At 40.3% G+C, this 17,662-nt stretch overlaps 2 protein-coding genes across 4 annotated transcripts in view; one reads left to right on the top strand and one right to left on the bottom strand.

Annotated features, from left to right (window-relative positions):
• Positions 1–5,000, top strand: part of TAX1BP1 (Tax1 binding protein 1) — a 78,078-nt gene extending 73,078 nt beyond the window's left edge. For all 3 annotated transcript variants that reach the window (XM_046668766.1, XM_046668767.1, XM_046668765.1), the window contains exons 17-18: positions 3,669–3,751; positions 4,377–5,000. In XM_046668766.1, the coding sequence (XP_046524722.1) occupies positions 3,669–3,751; positions 4,377–4,578 (285 nt within the window). In that variant the 3' untranslated portion in view covers positions 4,579–5,000. The remainder of the gene's footprint in view (positions 1–3,668; positions 3,752–4,376) is intronic.
• Positions 5,001–6,324: 1,324 nt separating this feature from the next.
• The window catches only part of JAZF1 (JAZF zinc finger 1), a 321,212-nt gene continuing 309,874 nt past the window's right edge, over positions 6,325–17,662 (bottom strand). The window contains exons 4-5 of the mRNA XM_046668768.1: positions 16,772–16,941; positions 6,325–8,713 (exon numbers count right to left, since the gene is read on the bottom strand). Of these exons, the coding sequence (XP_046524724.1) occupies positions 8,537–8,713; positions 16,772–16,941 (347 nt within the window). The 3' untranslated portion in view covers positions 6,325–8,536. The remainder of the gene's footprint in view (positions 8,714–16,771; positions 16,942–17,662) is intronic.

Here is a 17,662-nt window from a genome sequence, read left to right on the forward strand (position 1 = left end):
CTATACCCCTTAAAAAACTCCCCATTCCCCCTTCCCTCTATCCCCTGGCAACCACCATTCTACTTTGTCTCTATGAATTTGACTTCTCCAGGTACCTCATACAAGTGGAATCTTTCAGTACTTGTCTTTTTGTGACTGGCTCACTTTACTTAGTATAATATCCTCAAGATTCATCATGTTGAAACATTTGTCAGAATTTCCTTCTTTTTTAGGCTAAACAATATTCCATTTTATGTATTTACCACATTGTGTTTATCCATTCATCCATCGGTAAGACATTTGGGTTGTTTCCACCTTTTGGCTATTGTGAATAATGCTTCTATGACCAAAGCTGTACAGATATATCTGTTTGAGTTCCTGTTTTCAATTCTTTTGGATATATCCCTGGAAATGGAATTGCTTTATCATGTGGTAATTGTATTTTTATGATCGTGATTGTATTTTGAATTTAGTATGATTAACCCTATTGTCCAAGAGATGAACCCATTTTAATACTATTTCAGATGTTCAAGGTTTGGTAAGAAAAGAATTTTTTTTATAGACTAGATTTTGAGTTGGGCATCTAATGAGAAGTTTTTGAGTTTCAAATAGAGCTTTAGTTACCATAGCTTGTTTCCTTTGTTTAAAAGGTAAATGACAATGTAAGGTGCTGTAGACCTTTGTAGAGATTAAAGTGCTATTAAAAATGTTGTTTTCTTAAGAAAGATGTAATTATTTGGAATTGTTCATAAACAGATTTTAGTATGGTATTCCCAATAAAATTTGCTTTTAAGAGTCTTTTAGCAATTTAACTAAAATACTAGGTAGGTAATGTTACTTTAAAACTTGCTATTCGAAGTTCTTTTGGGCTGACGACTTTCAGTGCTGAAACTTATTTTAGAAGTTTTGGATGGAAATCTTTTTAAAATAGAATACATGATTCTCTGCCTTCTTAAAGAATATCTGACATAGCCTTCATGACACAAGGTTATTAATTTAAAAATCAACGTTAAATGATGTCTTCACATTCTTTTCAGATGTATATATAGGAAAGCTATGTGATCCAATGCTGAAATACTGTTGGATGTTTTGCGTTCTTGTCTGCTTCTCTCTTTTTACCGGTAGCCATTTTTTTGTTGTTGACAGTGAGCCTGTCTTAATAGCCTCACTTCACAATCTAATTTGTTATATTTAATCTAGTATGGTTTTGGAAACTAATGAACTGAGCTTGATGAGTAAAATAGAGCAAATGTATTTGTGAGTGAAAATTTGAACTGGTCCTTTTGCATGTCAAGATCACAAGAGACTTTATTAATGAATTGGCTACTCAACTTATTACATACTTTCTGGTTTTCTTCTCTGAGTAGGTGATTTCTTGTTTCATAAGAACTTATGTCTCATTATAACGCCTAGAATTCTACTCTGGAGTCCCTTTCCCCTTTTATTAGGTATCAGGTGGTAGAAGATACAGAATAATAGGGTTATCCTTACCAAGTTGTATATGGCTTAGAAAGTATAAATTAAAAAGAACAAAAGTATCAATTGCTTTTTTTCCCCTTGCAGATATTTTACAAGCAGGGCTGACATGTCTGAAAGGTTGGTCTGAGCCTAGCACCTTAGCTAGCAACCAGTTCTGTTGTTAGCTGATTCATAGAAGCAGTAAATTGGTGTAAGCTGTTAGCTGTTATAAAACACAGAAAGGAGGTTATGAGATTTTTGGTTCCATTATATTTTTGGCCCGTAGAAAGTTGTATTTTATTATAAATATGTCATCAAGAATATTGAAAAGTAGAATATCATGACCTTTCCTTTATCTTCTCCCATTATTTTCTTAAATAGCATTTCAAAATTTCAAAGATTTTTTTCTTTTTTCAAAGATAAATGAGAAAATTTTATTATTTTATATGTAATTGTTTAAGCAGATTCAGTGTTTCAAATACTGTTGCTGGAAGGCCTAAAATCTGGCAGCTAGAGTAAAGATGTGGCACGGAATCCAGATTTACCATCATACATATTAAGCTTAGCAGATTCAACTACTGTACCATCTTCCCTTTGTTTCTACCATTTAAAAGCTGTCTGGATTTTAGTTACTTGAAGATTTGAAGTATATAAAGTACTTGTCTTATATTCCCCAATTTCACAATCCCCCATTAGGTTATCTAACTTCTCTTGCCTAGTTATATCGTAAGGGAATCACAGGTAAACAAAAGTATTTCCTCATGTGATTAATATGAAAAAAAAGTCTTCTACTACCTCTTTGACCTTTCAGGAGGGGATAATCCTTAGAATAATAGCCAGATATCCCCCACCCCCCAAAAAGAAAAGATAACTCAATTTGTGTCTTGTTTGTTCCTTCGAATTTCACACCACATAGACTTCTTTGGTACCTCTTCCCGTGACAGACTTGACTATTTAGCCCGTTAATAGCAGCTCCACAGCAATGACTGCCCGGCAACTAAGGACTTTCATCAGTGCCTGCTCTACTTGTTTATGTGCTTTCAGTTTGTGATGTGAGAGCAGCCAGCAGAGCTGCTCAGAGGAAGAAAGCAGGTGGGCACTCTAGAGGATGTGGCTGCTGTTGATGTGAAGGGAGGGTCCATGTTTGGCTGTTGATGTCGCACTTACAGACCTCTAATGAGTGACCACAGGGATGCGGGCATGGAAATCTAAACCAATGTTTTCTTTCAGATTCAAACTCAGATTTACAGATTTTTAGGAGTGTTCCTTGACAATCTGTTAGATATTTAACTTTGAGTTTTACTCTTTCACAACAGAGTTATGAGGCCTGTAGTTTGGTGCATTGCTTTGGGGCCTTTTTCCCAGTAATTTTATTGAGATCATAATGGTTTATAATATTGTGTAATTTTGGGTGTACCTTATTATTTATCAATTTCTGAATATACTTCATCATGCTCACCACCAGTAGTCTAATTTTTGTTCGTGCATTGCTTTGTTTTAACATGGTTTTCCAGTTGGATTTGCCCGTGTATGTGCCCAAGAACATACATGTGTAAACTCATACATATTTTACTGGCATTTCTTTATTTCTAATTTCTGTATATTGTGCAGTGGATGTATATTGTCAAAGAACATTCTGTCCTGCAAGTTAAGTTATTAAATGAGAGTAGTAGGAAAAATAATACAGTCTTAAGAGTTTTATGAAAGTGGCCACCTATTGTATGGAATGATAAAGTCGCCTACATATAGGTTCAAAAAAGCCTGCAGATCTCATTCACACATACAAGTGTGGCATACTCTCCATTCCACTAAATACTACTGCTTTCTATTTCAAGAAGGTAAGACTTAGTTCATAGAGAACTATTCTGTAAAAATTTACTTTCAAACAGAGCTGCCCTGATGGCCTAGTGGTTCAGTGTGCTCACTGCTTTGGAGGCCTGGGTTCGTTTCCCAGTAGCAGAACCACACCGCCTGTCTGTCACTTGCCGTGCTGTGGTGGCGGCTCACATAGAAGAACTAGAAGGACTTACAACTAGTGTATACAACCATGCACTGGGGCTTTTGGCGGGGGCAGAATTTCAAAGATATGTTTATATTAAAATCTAGTTAAATAGAAGTAAAATTTTGAAAAGTATATCTTATTTTCTTTATACTATGCTTGACTGAATTAATCAAGGAACTTATATACAGTTTCACTTTTCTCAAAAGTTGCAAAATTATTTCTTGCCTAGGAAGATGAGACTGAGCCCACTGCTCCTGATCCTCCAAGTCAGCATTTACATGGGCATGGAACAGGCTTTTGCTTTGATTCCAGGTAATTTTTCTCTTTACTGTGTAGAAGTTGGATGAGATAGACCAGTGGTTCTCAAAGTATGGTCCTTGTGAACTTGTTAGAAATGCATATGATCAGGGCCCTACCTTAGACCTTCTAAACCTGAAACTCTTGGTGTGGGGCTCAGCAATGTGTGTTTTAATGTGCCCTCCAGGTGATTCTGATGCATGCGATCCTTTGAAGAACCAATGCTGATAAACACTCTTAGTTGTTAAACTGAATGAACACTGTTAGGAAATTGTTATATTAATCTTTATAGTTTTACAAAAGGTATTTTCTGTTCGATAAAAATTGAAGAATTCTTGTTACTAAGCCTCATTTCACATAATATGATTGTATTTTGGGGTTGTAACAAAAGTTTTTTTCTTTGTTAATCTAATTGTAAAACTAAATTTAAAAGCTTTGTAAATAGTTTACACAATTGTCAATAGCAAGCATTTAGAAACAGAAAGCTTTCTGGAGTAACTGAAGACTTTGAGGGTAAGTTGTTTAGTATGAATATCAGCTTAACTAGATAAATGTAATCTTTTCATATCCTGAAGATTACAGTTGTTAGAACTTTGTTTATTAGAAATATGTAATTCTTTCATTTTCCTATTTCTTCAAGCTTTGATGTTCACAAGAAGTGTCCCCTCTGTGAATTAATGTTCCCTCCCAACTATGATCAGAGCAAATTTGAAGAACATGTTGAAAGTCACTGGAAGGTGTGCCCAATGTGCAGCGAGCAGTTCCCTCCTGACTATGACCAGCAGGGGTTTGAAAGGCATGTGCAGACCCATTTTGATCAGAATGTTTTAAATTTTGACTAGTTACTTTTTATTATGAGTTAATAATACACTTTAGCAGTTAAAAAAAAATCACCTCAAATAGACCACTAAGGAGACCACAAGGTATCACTTCCATGTACCCTCTACTGTACTTTTCTGACCAAGAGCTACTTTGAGTTTGGTGTGACTAGGGTCAGGGTCAGTCTTTCGCTTATCAATAAATTTTAACCTCTGTTAATCTTACCTGCTTAAGAAAAGAAGTTCTTGTGTGTTTGTATCTTTATTTATTCCCCAGTTTGCAAAATTATATGAATAAAGGAAACAGGGATTATTTTAATGTTATCGCACTGAAAAAATATGTATGATTAATGTGTAATTTAGCAGAATATTTACAAGTTTCTGTTGACCTTGTTAATTGAGCATGACTACTAAATATTATGTAATAAAAAGCATTTGTCATAACAGTCTTGCAAAGTAATTCTTTGAATACAGAAACTCCCATAGTTCAGCCCATGAAATGGTGGTTTTTTAACCTACTCTAGAAATGGAGCTGCATGCAGAATGAGATCATATGCTTGCAATATAGCAAATATCCTTTTTGTATTTGAAATGTTTGCTTTAGGAACTACTAGAAGGCAGATTTTGCTAATTTTATGACTGAATAACCTGAATGATTATTTTTAAGCCACCTTAAAGTTGTATTTCTATCTAATGGGAAAATGAAACAAGATATGTCAGTCTAATTGTTTCATATTAAATGATCTACTAAACAGTAGTGTTTGTGGTATAAAATCACAGAAAATGTATCTGTATCTTTTTCACATTTTCCTGATGAGAGTATAACTTTGAAATAGTCTCAGTAAGTGCTTAAATATGTAATTCATAAGCCCAAATCAAAGTAGTGTGTTCATTAAGTTATGTCTCTGCTGTGTATAGTACTCATTAACATAAAGAGGAAACATTTTTGGAGGTACTTTCATTGTCAGATTTATTTGTGATAGTTTTTCATTAAGTTTAGCATCTTGAACATCTTTCTTTGGTCTAGGCCTTTAAAAAATATTTCTGAACTGTATTCCTCTCTGTTTTAAAATATGAATGTTAAGAATTTAAAGTACTGACCTTGATTTTGCTGCTTTTGTAGTTATCAAAATATTTAAACTTGTCTTAAGCAAACTAGCTAAGATGTTAACCTAATATTCAGTGTGATGGCATTATAGGGTGCTATGTGTGAACTGCATACACATCGTGTCACTTGTATTTGTTTATAGGAGCAGAATTTTCGTATTGTTGGAATCCTTTAAAAAGGTTTTTTGAGTCTAGGGCAAAACAGTATTAGGAAGTCAGGTGCCAGACGTTAGGAATGGCAGGCGTGGCAGGCAATGGCACTGAAGACTCTGTGTTTCAGCTTCCTGACAGCTTAGATCATAAGCAGAATATATCCAGGTAAAATATGTTCAACGTGAGGAGCATTTTTGTTACATCAGTTAATAACTATGGACCATGCTAACCAAAAAGTATCCGTCGAATATTATAGTAGTACCACCACCAGTGAAATGAGATTGTTCATCTTACTAACCTAGAAATTATTTCTAAGTAGCTTTTGGCCCCAAATTTATGATGAGTAATTTATTATTGATAGAAAAGCCATGCAGTCTAATCTAAGCAAAAAAATCAAGGAATAAGGAGGCAGCCTAAGACAGAACAAGGCACTGAATGGATATATTGGTTTCTGTGGTAAACTTAATACTGATCATAATGGACGCTAATAAAAATAAAGAGCCATGTTTATTTTGGGTCAGAGGCAGTTTATTTTAAATGTGATTTCATTTACATTTATAAGCAGCTTTTCTTGACAGGAATTTTGATTCATTAAGTTGCCTTCAGTTCTAAAACAAACCTCTGTTGCTTTCAAACTTAATGTGCTCTGTCCCCAACAAAACATATGAAAATATAATTTAAAGCACAGTTTTCACAGACACAGTACAATACATTCACTATACACGGTATAACAAAATATTCCCATCCTTACCTGTTTAGTAATACTGTCACAATGAATAAGTAAATAGAAATTGGAATTTGTTTTATAGTTGAAAGAAATTTAACATGCACAATGACTCTTTTATGACTGTTTAGCTATTGAACTACTGACCCAGCCTATAGTTTCTTGCACTAGAAGGAGCGAAGCTAAATAATAATTGCTGGCCTAAAAAATTTTGGTCAATTGTAGGTAGGTATGAAATAGCCAAGTAGGGCCTTCTTATGCACCAACTAGTTGCTTCTCGTGTGTGGATCACCCTTTTAAACATACAGGATAACACTGTTTATTCAGGACCAAGACCACTCTTCAGAATCTGAGGAAATTTTTAGAGGGCAGTGTCTTTATAAATACTTTAAAATTCCTCATTATGAGGGATTCACAACTTAAGAATATAGAAGCTTACCCATCTGACTAACCAAATTGTCATCCTTGCAAAATGTCTGAAAAATTGAGGGAGGGACACCTGCTTCCCAACTGTAAGACTTTCTTCAAATGGGAACATGGGAAGAAAGTTATTTTATAAGCAATTTGTTTGCTTTTCACTGGTTTTGTGGGCAGTTAGCCATCTTCAAGCAATTTTCATTGCATAATTAGGCAATTGGTAAACTCTCGTGTGTAAGGAATAGCACTTGGGAGAAAAGAACACTCAAGGCATGATGGTATTGTTGGTGAGAAAAACCTCGGGAATGGTCCAGACGTGGGTTACTCTAACGGGTCATGTATTAGTCATTCTTTGACCACCTGCTGCAAGAAGCACTTAATTCCAATAAGGCGCAATTTCATATTTCAGCAAAATGTTTTATAAAGCTAAACAGACATTTCCAATGGGAACAGACATCTACAATGTGATGGAAAAAGTGCCTGTAAAAAAAGTCTAAAAACACAATGAGCATGAAGAAGAGGCAACAGGGGTCTTAACAAAAATGTTCCTCTTTGAAACGTGCTTGGAATTTTAATTCTTGTTTGCAACTCACAGCTTTACTAGGATAGTGGTTGCAAGAATTGGCAACACATAAAACATTAAGTCTGTTGGCAATAGAGAACTACAAAGTGCTTTAAAACTTCACCTGAAGATGAAGATAGAACTAAATTTCACACACACAAAATTTGCACTTAAGTATTTCAAAGTGTTTCCTAACAGATTTCAGGGAAAAGTACTTCACTAAACTGGTATCTTGGTCCGCAGATATCAATAGGCATAAATTGAATCCCTTGCACCCAGCAGGCACTCGATAAATTTGTGTTAATGAGTGAACTGAATAGACTGTTTTGTACAAAAATGCCATTTATAACACTAAAGTGATTGGTGAGTCAGATGGCAAGATTTTCAGCTTTTTAAAGGGCAGAAGGATTTGCAAGATAATATAAAACACAGAAAGCACAACTTTTATGTATGTTATTTAAATATGAAAATATTTTTAGCATATTATGTTAAACATTCTTTCTTATTTATATTTCCATTACCTAAAGTCTTTCTACTCACAAATACTAACTCCATTATGTAAGGCATGGTAACCAGTTGGATGATGAAGGTATTATTTTGGTTTTGAACGTAGTGAGTTGATGTGTTGAAAAACTTCAATCACATTACAATCTTGGGGAAAAAAAATCTCAGTGCCAGCCCCTCCACCCCCCCAGTTGATATCACTGCAATACAACTAAACAATATGCAACATGCCCTCAATTTTATTTTGTTTTTGGGGAAATGTGCTGAAGAACCTAGAGCTTTTTTTTGTTTAGCACCTTATATCAAAGTAATGAAAATGGGTATGATGATTACATGTGCAAATGTACAAAATCATTAACTCTACAAAGTTACATCATTCCAAAATTACAGAAAAAATTTAAAGCATGCATTTAATTCTTTAAAGGGTTGCTGAATGCTCCCCCTGAAAAAAGGTGGCTGTTTTCAAAATCAGCAACTGCTGGTGAGGATTTCTTGGCACAGTTATGACCAGCGTGTTATTGCTGCATCTTCCTGATAATCTCAGCCGACACCGGGGGATGGAAATTGATTGTGTGGTGCCGCAGGCCCTGAGCTGTCTTGTAACTCTTACCACAACGACATTTGAATGGTTTGCGGACACGAATCTGTGTTCTGTGACCATTCTTAGCATGGTACTTTATGCCATTCACATTCTGTGGAGAAGACAAAAATATCACCTGTTAGAGGGAGTCACGTCATGTCTGTCAGACCCAGGAAAACCTCAGCGTGGGTTTGGATTGCACTGGACATCTGCATAGCAGCTATGTAGAGAGTAGCCTTTGCGTGAACTCTAGTTGTGACCCTCAAGCAGCCTGGTGTGTTGATCACAGGCTGTGCACACTGGGTCATGCACACAGCTGAGTCAAGGCAATTTCAAATACGCCTTATCTACTCTGAAAATGATAGTACTGACTTCTTCAAGTTCTACATAGACATGTATTGAAGACTGAGGCTGCGTAAAGAATCACAGTTCCCTCTGCCTGCAACGTCGCTGCTTCTCTCAATCTTTTTTCTCCTCTGAAGAGTGGTAATGAACATTACATAAAAATAGCCTCAGGATGGCCAAAAAAAAGCTTTCTCAAGTAAGAAAACACATTAGGGCAATAGAGGTCAAGACGTGTATGAATTCTTGATTTGGAAACTCAGCTTATGTTTTGCTTCCAGACAACTGGTGATAATTCCCTACTTTAGCTAGAAGTTTTTGTCCATTTTCTACTCTGCATTAAGCCAGTGTCCCTGCCCCCGTGGGAGCTACTTTCCCAAATCCTGCCCCAGCATAGTTGTGTGTGTTAAATAAGCATCTACAGGCAGACTAGGCCCTACTTTTATTTATGTACTGTGTTCCAAATATACAGTGAACTTTAAAAATGTAAGGTTATGGAAGTCTCAGCAAGAGAAGAGTTCCAACTGGCCTACAAATCCTAAAAGATACGTAAAGCATCAAAATGCTTTCTGGATTTCCATTAATTGGTTTTGCTAGCTCACTAGGATATTCACTGTAAGACTCTATGCCTAGATCACTCTTACAGATTTAACAAGTTAAACAGTTACTTTGCTCATCCCAATTAAATGGTGAGGAAGCAAGCTCAGGGGAGTGAGTAACTAATGGAATATTTAAGTAAGATAAATGGCACAGGTGGTATCAGAGCATAGGTCTTCATTTCCAAGTCAGCTATTGCCAGATTAGAGAGTAAAGGAAAAGAGAAGAAAGCACTTGAGACATAAAGTTGTTGAGTATAGATCACCAGAAGAGTGGGCTGTTGCCTAAAGTATTACCTGAATCTAGTCCCACTGAGCCTAGTCCTATGCCCAGCTAAAGGATTCCAACACAGTCGTCGTCAGCTCTTTCCTAAGATGCTCTTACTGAGCCTCGAGAGAACGGGACCTGCTGCTGTTTGTGAGCACTGAGCACAGTGCCTGGCATGTAGTAGAAGCTCAGTAAGTATTGGTGAGTGAATGAATTTGTTGGAACACGCCTCCCTTTCTGGAAGAAGTTGAGAGACTTGCCATTAAAATGGGTTCAGTGGTTATTACTATTTACATTTCCTTTTTAGAAATTCACAGCGCACATTAATACTTCTTAAAAATCCCATGGTAGAGAATCTCGCTTGCCTGTTCAACCCAGAGGTGCCAAATAGCAACCAGTTGGTGATGCTTGGAGTCTGAAAGTTGTCCAGTGAGTCGAAGCACAAGGACAAACACCCTCTGCCCTGACCACCTGGCTCTCAGCCTTCTACACCTTCAGCCCATGTCCTTCCTGCATCAATCCCGCATGCAGGGTGAGGAAGCACCTCACTGGTCCTGTGGAGGTGTGTTGGGGCATAAAATTGCTGTGGTGGGATATGGGGAGAGCAGTGACTGGCAGAATCGGATTCACTGAGATGGTTAGATGGGTAGATGTGCCTTGCCAGGTCCCTGCTGTTCCAGCCCTCCCACCAGAGGCCCAGGCAAGGAAGTAAAGAGACCAACTTGTATATCTAACCCCAGCTGGCGTCTTGGTGCAACCACATGAGAGACCCAGGTGAGAACCACCCAGCTGGAGCCAGGCAACCCACAGAACCACGGAAGCATAATAAATTGTTTTAAGCTACTTGAAAGAGAGAGAAAGTTAATAAGAGTTTTACGACCATTAGAAAAAGACTGTCAACTTTCTAAGTGATAGTAGCAATATGATAGGAAGTCTGGCTCACATATGCTAGAAATTTCCATCTGCCTGCTTAATAATATCCCGTTTATTAGCTCCACAGATATTCAGTGAGCACCTAGTAGGGTCCCTTTGTGTGGGCGAAGGATTACTAAAACATTTCACGTCCTTGTTGTCACAGGGAACTTGTTGCAAGATGGATCATTAAAAATCCAGCTACCCCTGTGTCCCAGGTACTGCTCACACCTTGTCAGAAAACAGAGGAAACGGAAATTAGAAAAACACTTGACTAACAAGCAAAAAGGCATAGCAACTCCAACAGGATCAGGGCTTAGATACTCCATCCTGGCCTTAGTTTTTATAACTAATTAGGTGAGAGAAGGTTTGAAACCAGAAAATTGGTAAAGCCATAAGAATCCAGTCCAACATGAAACCAGATCTGGAGTTCACCAGGAGAAGGACAAGCCCAGGGTTGAGGTGATTCCAGCAGGTTCTGTGGTCTGTTCCCAGCTTCAATGTGTTGTGTGTCTGGCTGTGAGACTGTGAAGAGAAAACAGCCAACTCCGTATGATAGCTTTATTAGTCTGAAAAATCAGGAAGCCAATTGCACATTTGGAAACGTGGCATTTTTAACGTTGCTGAAGAACCTAAAAAATCCTACCTTCGTGTCACATTCTCTTTGCTGCTGTGATTTAATGTTCCCAAGTGTCCATGGAACACCCTTATCACAAATGTCAGTCCAAGCTCTAAGTGGACTCAAGATTTCCCACATCTGTTCATTCGCATATAGCAATGGGAACTTCCACTTTCTAAGACTTGAGGAGCTTAAACAGATTTCACTGACGTTTCTAATTGCAGAGAGCCTGAAATGAGTTTGGTCTCTCAAAAATATTAATAACAAAAATAACTAATGGCAGGCAACTTGAAAATAAAATGCTTAAATCCTCTGGTCTCTGAAGAAAAGGAATTAAGCTCAATAAGGCAAGGAAGGTCACTCCTCATGCTGAGTATATACAGTTGGCCCTCTGTATCTGCAGGTTTCACACCTACAGATTCAACTAACTGCGGGTCAAAATTCCATGGATGCGAAACCCACGGATGCAGATGGCTGACCGTATTCATTGTACTACGCCATTTCATATAAGGGACTTGAGCATCCCTGGATTTTGGTATCTGCAGGGGACCACTGTACTTGATGTCTACTGTTTTATTCAATACTCATGTTTTAGATGAAACTGACACTCAGAGAAGGTGAGTGACTTGCTGGAATCATGAAGCTGGTAAATGATAGAACTGAAACAGGAACCCAAGGATGCCTGATTCCAGAGTCCATATTTTCCCTCAGAATGTCATGCACCTAAAGTGTGAGGTACTCATTAATTAGCACAACCAGCTGGCTGTCTGAAAAATCTTAAAAGTTGGAAAGGATTGGGACACTCAATCTGGAGAAAACTGTCTGTGAATTACAATGGTCTTCTGACACACAGCCAGCATGTGAAACAAGGGGCGGGTCAGGAGTTACAAAGGAGGACCTGAGGCGGCGGTGGGCTGGGTAAGGCTGGCATGGGTTCATTTCCACGCTAGGTTCTACCATCAGGAACTACGTGCCCCGATGAAGGAACCGAGCAGTCAATGGACAACAAATAATTTAGAGGCTCTTCTCAAAATTCCCACTCCAAATCAAATCGTGAAACCTAAAGTCTGGACACCAAGCTGGGCCATCATTCCCTTGACTGTATTTGATAATTTGTTGTTGGTACTCAGGCCTGAATAAGTACAATATGTATGTGACCTTAAGAAAAAAAAAAACTTTCAATTTCTGGTGGGCCTTGATATTCCACATAAAGGAGAGGATGAAGTTGCTCGGGGATTTGATGAGGAAGAAAAATGATAAAACAGAAGCTGGAGGGCGTGGTGGTGGTGGTGGTGGTGGTGGTAATGTTAGAGTTAAAAGTGAAGCCACTTGCAGCTGTGTGGCGACACTCCACCAGCCTCACACAGCTGAAATGTAAGTCACTCCCCCACTGGACTCGACATGGCAGCACTCAGAATGTCCCGGGCCACTCAGGCGGCAATTAGGTCTTTTTCTCCTGTGATTATTAAAGTAATCTGTGTCCAGTGTAGGTGATTGCAGAAATTTAGAAAATACTGAAGAGCATAAAAAAGAAAGAACAGATATAATCACTGTTTAACATCTGAGGTATTTCTTTTCACTAAGCGAGAGAGATCATATGAGATTGAATTCCCTCATCATTCAATATTTTTTGAAAATAGGATTTTAATGACAGATTCTCTTCCATTCCCCTACTGTTAGAAATTTAGTAATTTAAATTTTAGTAATTTAGTAAAATTTAGAATTTTAGTAATTTAGTGACTTTAAGTAAATGTGATGAACATCCTTGTACATCAATCTTTGCATCCCTGATGATGTGCTTAGGATAAACTCCTAGGAGAATTATGGAGCTAAAGAATATGAACCTTTTTTAAAGTTCCAATTATTTACTGCCAGGCTGCTATCCAGAAAGGCTGTCACTTATGCTCCCACCAGGGCTTCTGATGGAACCCTTAAGAGACACCAGGAGATTTAGATCCACTGAGGAGGAGAAAGACTTGAAGGGCTTTTCTTGGGAAAACCCCAAGCCACACATCTGCTTGACTGTGTATCTAGACGTCAGGAGCCAGGCTTTCTTTACGTTGCTGAAACAATGATTTTGAAGCAGCAGAGGACTCTTTCAGAGAAACTTCGGGGGCACGGTGGGGAGAGGGGGGTTGCGGGGGGGGGGGGGCTTGTTCTGTTTTCTATTTCTTAAAAGAAAAGTAGCAAATGCCTTTAATCCTAGCCACTCTAATATAAAAATCATCAAAAGAAAGAACCTCAAAGCGCTTGAACCCATCTTTTAAACCTATTCCCAATTATAGAGTTGGGGAGGGGGTGTCCTCTCTCTTTTGCCTAAAGTCAGAAGAAAAATGTGAGCAGCATCAAGGCGGACAAGATCAGTTGTTCCCGACTTGGAATGTGTCTGAAAAGAATCCAAAAGAATGAATCATGCTGCTGCTTTGGGGTTCCAGTGGTCAGCGGGGAGCCCACACTGCCCTCTTCCCCAGGCATTTTGCCTCTATCCCTTTATTCTCTGAGGATCTACTATGTCCAAGACCTGTGCTGGGTGCTGGGAAGGGGTCTATGAGCTGTAAGCACCCTTGGGGTGATCAGGTAGTAAGTGCTCTGCCAGCAGTATGAACAGAGCATGTGCAAAGGTCAGAGGACAGAACTTCAGTGTATGAGTGGGGAGTCAGGCTGGGAAACTGGTAATGGCTTCCTAGAGGAGGTGGCATTTGAGTGGTGCCTTGAGACATGAGGTGAAGTAGAATGAGAGGTACTGATGGAGAGAGGAGGGGAAGGGGGGCATCTTAGGCAAAGGAATTAACATGGGAAACAACACGGAGACAGCTGTCCTGCTGGGCCCCTCTACCTTACGCTACTCAGCATGAAGTCTGGGAAGTTAGATACTCCTCTCTCCGTTCTACAAATGCTGATGAAATGGTGAGAAGAGCTGATCCTGAGTCAGTGTCCTAGAGACCCCCTGCCAACAGGGGCAGGGAATGAGATGAGTGTGAAGTTAGCCCTGGGAATAAACAAGATGGTAGCACTTCTGGATTCTGCCTGACTCTGCTGCACACCAGCTCATTACACTCTCCCCTCACCAATACCCAATCCAGCAATCATGTGGTGAATAAGATGACATCATAATTATACTAGAGACACCACTGCTCTGGGGCCAGTTACTTCCCAGCAGAAAGAGTCACGCTGAAGCGTTAGGGAACATGACCACGCTCATCTCAAGCACTTGGTTAGAAGTAGTTACATGCTTGTTCTTGTCCCATGTCCCATTCCTTGGCATTCTAGCCCAGAAAAGGAAACTCTGACTTCCTCGTGGAAATCAAGACCACTGATGGCCACCCATGTCATCTGTCAGTCAGTGGCTCTGAAGCAGGCAGCCGCTGCAGCCCAAAGTGCACTCAGTTTTCTCTTGGCCTTAGATGGAGAAAGAACACTCCAACAAGCCCCATCAAACCAGACAAACTGCAGGAGGAAACTGCTGGAAACCCAAGAAAAATAAGTGCAAGAGCATAAAACAAGAACTAGCACATAGAAATGACTAGGGGAAAAGGACGGCAAACAGGAATGAAGCTAGAGGTGGGAAAGAGAGAATGCCTCATCTCTTTAGCCAGGATAAAGGGGGAAGCTCATACTGCCTTTTTTGGTCATCCTCAGTCCGGGTCATTACTTTGCTCCCTCTTTTAAAACAGCTGATGTGCAAGGCACCCCTTAAACAGCATCCAACACTCGAGGGAAGGCAGTGCTGTGGCAGAGCCTGGGGGCCGGCGCAGTGAGGCGTGGGGAGACCTGCATCCGAGGGCAGGCAGGCTGCGATGACAGCCATCTCTGTCTAGCGTTCTCTACTTTGAAATAAAAAGGACAATCCCTTTCTGTAGTGCAGAGCAGCCCTCTGGAAAAACGAGCTTGTCTCAGCAGCCCCTGGGTGTCTGGCATCTGGAGGTGACAACTTAGTAGCTTTTCCTCCTCTCCCACGTCCCCAGCTCTGACACATAGAAATGTACGTGTGCATCCTGAGGCATGTTCTGACCACACAGCTCTTCAGGGCACCCTGACGGGACTCTCACATCTCCATGCTGGAGCTTTCATTTTAGTTTAGACAAAGGGCACCTGGACTTTATGGTAAAATTTTAACAGTATATAGAGTAGGCAAAACTTTAGGCCACCGACCTAAAGTTGTGATACATTTGTGTTCCATTCTTTTATATCAGTAGCAGGTATAAAAAGTACGAAATAGATTTGTGTGTGTATGTGTGAGGAAGATTGGCCCTGAGCTAACATCTGTTGCTAATCTTCCTCTTTTTGCTTGAGGAAGATTGTTGCTGAGCTAACATCTGTGCCAATCTTCCTCTGTTTTGAATGTGGGACACTGCCACAGCATGGCTGGATGAGCGGTGATAGGTCTGCACCTGGGATCCAAACCTGCAAACCCCGGGCCGCTGAAGCACTGTGTGTGAACTTAACCACTGCGCCACTGGACTGGCCCCCAGAAAAAGATTTTTTATAATGTTCAGAGACACATATTTAAGAAGGAGTAATCTAAGAGGTGCTTAATGCTATCACACTTCTTCAAGCCTTTTAAAAAAATAGTCAATCTGCTGAGCTATGGGTAAATAGGCATATCATCAAATGTACCAGGTATGTTTCTGATTTTTATATTTCTGTCTCACAGTTGGATTTTAAAGGGCTGCTAACACCTCCTGGAAAAGTTTGCAAATTTTTTAAAGTGCCCTCAGGACCCACACTTGAATGTTGTGGGTGTTTCTCACTGCTTTGTCCCTTTGAGTTTTCTTAATGGAAAATTTAGTGCCCCCAGCTGCCCATGACACCCAGAGCCAGGCCCTCAGAGACACGGGTTCTGTGCCATCTACAGAGAGGACACTGAAGCTGACGCGAGTGGTTTGGTGAGAAAAATATCAAAGCCCCTTTTGCCCCCGATCTCCCTCCATGCCAGGGCGGGGAAGGGAGCAAGAACTCCCTCAGCTGGAAGCTAAATGTCCTACAACATGTTCCTAAAGGGCTCTGTGAGCCATCTGCTGGCTTTTAGGACTTCAAAGTGGTCTTCTGTGAGCCACCTGGGGAGCCATCCACCAGGGAAGGTGTTTGGCAAATAGGTGACACATTTGATATTCTGATAGGCCCCTGATATGACATGAATTTGAAGAATATCAAAGACATGGTCTTCTTACGAAAAATCTCTTTTGACCTACAGCTCCCACGCCGGTCAGCGAAGGAGAAAACCCCACCAAACACACAGAAACCAGGGGCCAGCATTGACTGGAGGGCAGCCTGTGCCCAGGCAGGGGGTCTCAGCGAGGACCACATGTGCCCAGTTGGCACTGGAGAGGGAAGTATCTGGACACTCTCTTCAGAAGTAAAAGGGGCTGCTCTCTGACGTGGGACTTGCCCTTTTCCAGGCAGTTCCATCAAGTGAGGTGGTACTTCTTTTACCTTGTATCTCTTTTTACATCCAGGAACCGGGCAGGCAAAAGGCTTCTCTTCCCCTCCATTCATGCACATGGAGCTGAGGATGGCTTCAGAGCTGATGGCGCTCTCTGTAGTCCAGGACTCATCGCTGTCCGACTCCTCGTAATCCACCTCCTCCTCGTCGTACTCGCTGCCTGCGGGGCCAGAGAAGTGCAAGGAGGGTCAGGAGCAGTCACCTCCCCACAGCTTCCCTCTGGCCACCCCCAGGATGAGAGGAATGGCAGTGATGGGACGGGGCAGCCCCTCCTGCCCTAAGAGGGTATTCCAGGCACAAAGGAATTGCAAAGGCACATCGTCCCTAGGACAGCCGTGGGAGGAAAATGTACGCATTCTCACCTATGAGACCAGGTGAAGGGCTTCCCAACAATTCATGGCTAGGAATTAGCTGAGCAAGAACTTGAACTTGATTCTGAGGCAGGCCAGTTTGATTGCAATGGTGCTCGGAAGGCTCCAAAACCAAAAATAACCAATGACGAGACACCCCCTCCCAACATACACACACACACACACACACACACACACAAACACACAAAGCTACACCTGACATTCCAATGAACAGAATTCTGTCCCTTTAGTTTTATTGTTTACTGATCTAGTAAATGCAAAAATCTGTGGGAGGGGGTTCCATTTTACACTTATTAGGTATTTACACTTCAGTGGAATTAATTTCAGCTCTGTTTCTTTATAGGTTAAGCTAGGAAGACCATGAGGAAATTTGGAACTAAAAGGGAGTTACCTCAAGCTGGGGAGGGGGGAAAGAAATGCCTAGAACTCTGAGGGCAAACTGTCAGCATCAGGATGCAGGTCTGGCATGTGGAAGACCAAACAATTCCCACCAAACCTGTCCCCAGGGAA

The sequence above is a fragment of the Equus quagga genome, chromosome 8, assembly GCF_021613505.1.
Source record: "Equus quagga isolate Etosha38 chromosome 8, UCLA_HA_Equagga_1.0, whole genome shotgun sequence".
Lineage (NCBI taxonomy): Eukaryota > Metazoa > Chordata > Mammalia > Perissodactyla > Equidae > Equus > Equus quagga.